Consider the following 5,921-nt stretch of genomic DNA (forward strand, 5'->3'; position numbering starts at 1 on the left):
TGACATGAAAATTGGAGGTAGAGCGGAGACGCTTGAACCGGGGATGTAACATTGTAGCTGTTGAGAGAAAAGTTTTTTTTTTTGAAAGGATACCATTTTTCGTAGATTTTTTTGAGTAAAGCCTCTTTAAGAGTTTCTCCTGAATTAGTCTATGGAGTTGATTGATCCGTCATTTGGCTAAGTAAATTTGAAACAGGAGTTACTAAGCTTGACGTCACATAATTTGCCCCACTTATCTCTTCAGCAGCTTCTTTTAAGAGGCCAAGAAGAGATTTATTTTGTTGCATTCACAAACTAGAAAGCTACGTTAAGGTCACAGAGATCTGAAAAAATATCGAATTTGATACACATTTGATAGTCGGAAATAAATACCGAATATTGATATTATTATTTTCTGAAAAATATCGATGCTTTGATATATAGATATTTTTTACCAAGCCTAACTCAAGAGTGACTTAATATATATCAATCGTGATAATGCCGCAAAGCGTGGCCCCACACTTAAACCAGTCAACTTCTGGAAACCATACAGCTTCGATAACGTGGCGATACTGTTTGAAGTAAACTGCCCATATAAATGTTATCAATGTTGACTTAGAATCCATCATTGACAACATTACAGCAGCTTAGGGCTTAAGCCATTTCGGTACAGTTCAACATAGCATGCCAGTCGCTTCTGTTCTGTGCCAACTGACACCAATGGAAAATTCCAAGTCAAGCCAAGTAATTCTCTACCTCATCTCTCCAACGCAGCCGAGGTATTCCTCCTCCTCTGCCACCAACAGCGGGTACCGCATCGAATTTTAGGCTCTGCTGCTGCTACATACTTGCTTTGATTGCGACGAAGAACTACCAGTGGCAGATGATTGGATATTCATATACTGAAATGATTCAAAGGTGGAGGAGGTAACTGACGCTATCTCTACGCGGAGTACCTAGAGAATAGTCAGGTTACCAGCTCGAAAAGTCGCTCTATTCATTCCCTGATAGCCAAGTGGATTTGAAAGCAGTAGGGTCCAAAGTATTGAAATCGGGGATTTTACGAATATGTCGCGCTGCGTTGGCATCACTGGGTCATCTCAATGTTACGCTTTGCTGGGTTCCGGGACATTCAAATATCTAAGGAAAGGAGAGAGCTGCTAAGTGGCTAATTACACTGTTCGGCAGTAAGCGTTCCTTTTATAAGTTTCCAGTTCTTTTACTTATTTTTTCGGTTATTCTGAGATAATTTTGCGCTTCTTTCGGAACCGTTTTTCGGGTATTTTGGAATCGAGACTCGGTTCTTCCGGAACCCGTTTCCAGTTCTTTTGGAATCGAGTTTCGATTTTTCCGGAACCGTTTTTCGCTGCTTCTTTTGGAACCGAGTTTCGGTTACGTTAGACCCGTTTTTTTGGTTCATGTAAGAACTGCACTGGTCGGTTCTTTAAAAGACTCGGTTCCCCGGTTCCTCGGTGCAATTAATAATTAAGGATAGTCTGGGTTGCACTATTTTCAGGGCGTTCTATATCCTTCTCAGACGCCATGATAGTTCTAACTCGACCTGTTTAAACTCAACAACCTGGTGATGGTTTCTGGAACACAAGGTTTTGATATGTCCCCCGCAACTGTTTATATATATATTCGCAGATAGCGACTTTATAATCCCCATGGAGGCTAGCTTAGGAAAATAATCTTGTAATTTACGAAGGTGATTTCAAAGAGCGACTCGTTTACTTAGGAAACGAAACCACAATTTTCCTATAATTCGTCACGTCACTCAGAGAAATTCCAATTTTTTCGGATCAATTTATGTATTTTTTATTATTTTCACGCTTTTAGGGGCACTTCGCTTTTAACAATCCAACGTAAAATTTAGAACTTTACTTTTTCACCACAGGAATAGCGGCAGCAGCTACAGCTGGGGCAACGGCAGGAGCAGCGGCTACGAGCGGAGCTGGAGCAGCAGCAACTAACGGCGCCGCAGGAGCTACAAATCGTGCTGATGGTAAAACAGCTGGAGCAGCATATGAGGCTACATATGGAGCAGCAGCAGCATAAGCGGCGGGGAAGGCAGCAGAGTGAGCGACGCCATGAGCGGTAAAGCTGCTGGCGTAGGGAGCAATGTAAGGCGCATAGCCGGCGGTGTAGGCGGCGGCCACTGGGGCGGCATAGGCGGCAGGGAAAGGCGCAGCTGCCAATGGAGCAGAATACGCCAGGGCGGCAGGCGAGGCCAGGAGTGCTGGCTTAGCAGCACCGAAGACGACGGCGAAGAGCGCAACAAAGCAGGCAGTGAACTGAAAAGAGTAACGAAATACAGGTCCTTAGCTTTGATAGTTTGCAAGCAGCGAAATCCTTGTTTATACTTACCAGCTTGAACATTTTTTTAGAGGGTTTTGTAGAAATATTCCTTTGGTAAAAACTTAAGGTTGTGCGCTTGCGGTGCGTCTGCAGACGAATATACTGAAGAGTGCTGCCATGATTGGGCCTTTTATATACGGAGCACGAGATCTTGCACAAATTTGGCAAATGAGCCAATAAAATACCAAATATGTACATAAATACAAATTGCGATATTTGCAAAATTCCTTCTGATTTTTTTTCCCCAGTTGACAGTTGCATGTTCAAAAATTATTTTGCCACCATACGAATTCCTACAAAATTTTTTGGCATTTATTTAGCTGATATCGCAGCGGTAAATTCCCCAAAATTCCGGTGTGCAAATAAATGGCAGAAGCTTAAAATGCAATGGAATTCGAAGAAAATCACGTACTTAGGCTACGCAATTTGTTGTTGGCGTTGATATTCACGGCCAACAGTGGCGACGTCGAGCACAAGTATTGTAGGTAGTTGGTACTGCCAGTCGCGCATGCGCTAATCAAATTTTTATGCAAAACAGTTTTTGCGCTAGAAATCCTTATTTGTTGCTATTGCACTCGTATTTTTTGGCCTTTTAAGTACTTGACGCTTTGACTTAGCTCTCGCGTTTAGTAAAATGTAGTATAAATTATGTTTGTACGCCAGTCACGTGACCCCGCTGTTTAGCCTCAGCAACAGCTGATTTATTTATTTTAATTTTTTTTTGTAAATTTTGTTTTCATTTGGCGGCTTCTTTAACTGGTTCTTCCTCGAAATGGAACCTATAAATATTTGCACGTTTAAAACTGGAGCATTTTTTTATGATAAAATTTAAATTTTTTTTGCAAGCCGCTGGTGTTAATATAATCAATTTGATTAGATTCTTTAAATTGTGGAAGATGGCATTCTTCAAGAGCGTTCGGATGCGATTTTTCGAAAAAGATAATACATTATACATAAATGCTATATACATATATACTTAGTAGAGCATACCAGAAACAAGTTCGCCGTAACCAGGGTTGCCACTTTGGTTAATTGTTGCCAAAATTGGTAGAAAAAATTTGGGTTGGTAAAAAGGTAAATTCTTTCTCATTTTGGGAGATTTTTGTTGAATTATTTTGTTTGAAAAACAAATACAACTGTCGTTCCCGCTGTATTTTTCGTAGTTATCATTATATTAAAAATTTCTTTCCAAAAGTGTAGTCTACGTTTTTGAACTAATTTTCGAGCGCTTTAAATATTTTCAATGATTATTTAAATAAAAAGCAAAAGTGTACAGGTATATATGTGATTGTTCGTAAAAGAAAGGCGGCAAAAAAAAAAAAAAAAATCAACGGGAATTTTTTAGCTGCATATTGTTATACCCAAATACTACTCCATGCCTTAAATTGTTATAAAAATTTAGAGTGAAAAGTTCGAAATTTAGACGAACATTTTTTGAATTTTTCTAAATGTTGTATTTAGCTTGAATTCGTAATTTTTATGGGTTTGGTTAAAGCGCACACAATATTCTTACACAAAATAAAATACCAAACAAATTTTCACTTGAAAAACATTCTGAATATAAAAAATTCTCCAATCGTTTTTGAGTCACTGTATTTGTCTATAATAACTCCAGTTGAAGTTTTTTTAAATGATGAAGTTTCGTTGTTACCTTTAGTTACATCACTTTCGCTTTTGGTTGAAGGTATAATTAGTTAAATTAAAAGCTGCTTAAAAAAAAATTTAAATTTTTATTAAAATAACTAAAAAAAGTTTCCCAGATTTGGTAGATTTTTTCCAAATGGAAGGTAAGTATTTTTTTTCGTCAGTGACAACCCTGGCCCTGAAATGTTTTCGAAATTTTTTTTGTCCGAACTTTTTTACCATTTCTTCGGCATTTACTGGCGAATCTTAAAGTAAGATGTATCGATATTCTTGTCTTGATGAGACAATATTTTGTTTTCAGTTCCTACCACCCTAATGTCTGCAAATCAAAGTTCTCCAAAAATCATTAAAACTTTGCAAAGCAAGTTTTTGATTATTATTCGATTTTTAATTTACCGCCAAATGTAGGTGGCACGAAAAAGTATATATATATTTTTTTAATTGCCTTGCAAAGATACTTTTGACTCAGGATTGTACGATAAACTTGTTTTGTTGCTTGAAAGGCGGTGCGGTCTAATGTAAATATTAAAAAAAATAAACAACTAAAAGAAATTTTTTTTTGTGTAGATAAGTTTAAAGTAAAATATTTTTTTTTGTAAACTATAGAGGATATTTGAAAAAAAAAAATCCAAACATATCACAAAAATGGATCTAAGATTTACGTCGCCATCCAAGCGCAGATGGTTTTCTATGAAAAAATACACTCAGTGCCTTTGTCTGTCTAGGGGCGATCGATATTAGATAACAAAAAAAAACTTTTTGGATGTTGGGCGAACCATGTTTCTACCGTATGATAGAGCTTACCGCTAAGTACCCGGCCACAGCGGCCGCTTACTTACACTTGGCATTGCAGTATGCATCCGAGATGGAAAACTAAATTTTCAAGTAGTACCTACTTATTAGGCTCAAAATCGATCTGCGATAAACATTTTGGCTTCGTCTTATTTTAACATACATACATATGTAGATTCTTTAGAAATAAAATTTGTACGAGTATTCAATGTCTGCACTCTAAATTTTTGAATTTCGTAAAAAGTTGAAATTTTTTCTTCTTAAATTTTTGCAGAAAAATAAACTCCCTTTCTTCGAATAGTTCATTGCAAATAGCGGTAAAAAAATAACAGATACCTTAAAGCAGCATAGAACAAAAATTCTAGAAATCACAATTTTCGTTTTGGCAGAGCAACTCTTTCGGAATTTTTTTTCGCTTTTTCTTAAAGATTTAACCGAATATCCTTTAGCGATATATGGACGATTTTTGATATGTTGCTTATATGACCAATGTTGGGTATCTGGTAAACCTTCAAGACCTTGGCCCCACACAGAGCCACCACATTGAAAATTTTAACTTTCAAAGCAAGAAACGCTTCAAAATGTTTGGCTACTTAAATTTGTGAGCCAAATTGACGTGGAATACCCCATATACGTATGAATACATCAGAATCAAATTATATATTATATGAATAAGACTTTTAAAAAAGCTAAAAGCTCTCTACTTATTTTAAATACAAATTGAAGGCAAAGCAAAAAAAAAATAAGTTTCGCTTATTTGGTAACAGAAAACCTAATTTGTATGCAAAGTTCACGCGCGAGACTGAAACAATGCGTTTTTTCGCTTATTAAGTGATTTTCGTATAAAAACTTCGTGTCTGTTAACAATTGATATCACAATTCGCAAACCTCTTCATTAGTAAAGAACTATTATCTTCCACAAAAACTAAAAAAATTCAAAATGTTCAAATTGGTAAGTTTAACGAGTCTGATGGCATTTACATACAAATTTTAATTAGTTACAGACGAATAAGTATTAAAAGAAAAATCTTTTCTTCTTTCCTACAGTTCGCTGCCTGCTTCCTTGCTATCTTCGCTGTTGCCTTCGGTGCTCCTAAGCCCGCCCTGTTGGCTGCACCAGCTGCTTTTGCCTACACCGCCCCAGTAGC

General features: G+C 36.9%; 1 protein-coding gene across 1 annotated transcript; it reads right to left on the reverse strand.

Moving 5' to 3' along the window:
• Nucleotides 1-1,813: 1,813 nt before the first annotated feature.
• Nucleotides 1,814-2,358, reverse strand: LOC118755891 (cuticle protein 16.5-like). The gene is made up of 3 exons (XM_036490694.1): nucleotides 2,347-2,358; nucleotides 2,026-2,273; nucleotides 1,814-1,950 (listed from the first exon to the last, which is right to left on the reverse strand). The coding sequence occupies exons 1-3, from the start codon at nucleotides 2,356-2,358 to the stop codon at nucleotides 1,860-1,862; spliced, it is 351 nt and encodes a 116-aa protein (XP_036346587.1). The 3' UTR covers nucleotides 1,814-1,859.
• Nucleotides 2,359-5,921: the final 3,563 nt, after the last annotated feature.

This window comes from Rhagoletis pomonella, unplaced genomic scaffold (assembly GCF_013731165.1).
Source record: "Rhagoletis pomonella isolate Grant_MI unplaced genomic scaffold, Rhpom_1.0 Rhpom_scaffold_07814, whole genome shotgun sequence".
Taxonomy (NCBI): domain Eukaryota; kingdom Metazoa; phylum Arthropoda; class Insecta; order Diptera; family Tephritidae; genus Rhagoletis; species Rhagoletis pomonella.

Excerpts from the sequence above, each read along its gene's own strand:
- LOC118755891 (XM_036490694.1), bottom strand. Across the intron at positions 1,951-2,025 it reads CCCGCCGCTTATGCTGCTGC|AGTTGCTGCTGCTCCAGCTC; the intron begins TGCTCCATATGT and ends TGCGGCGCCGTT.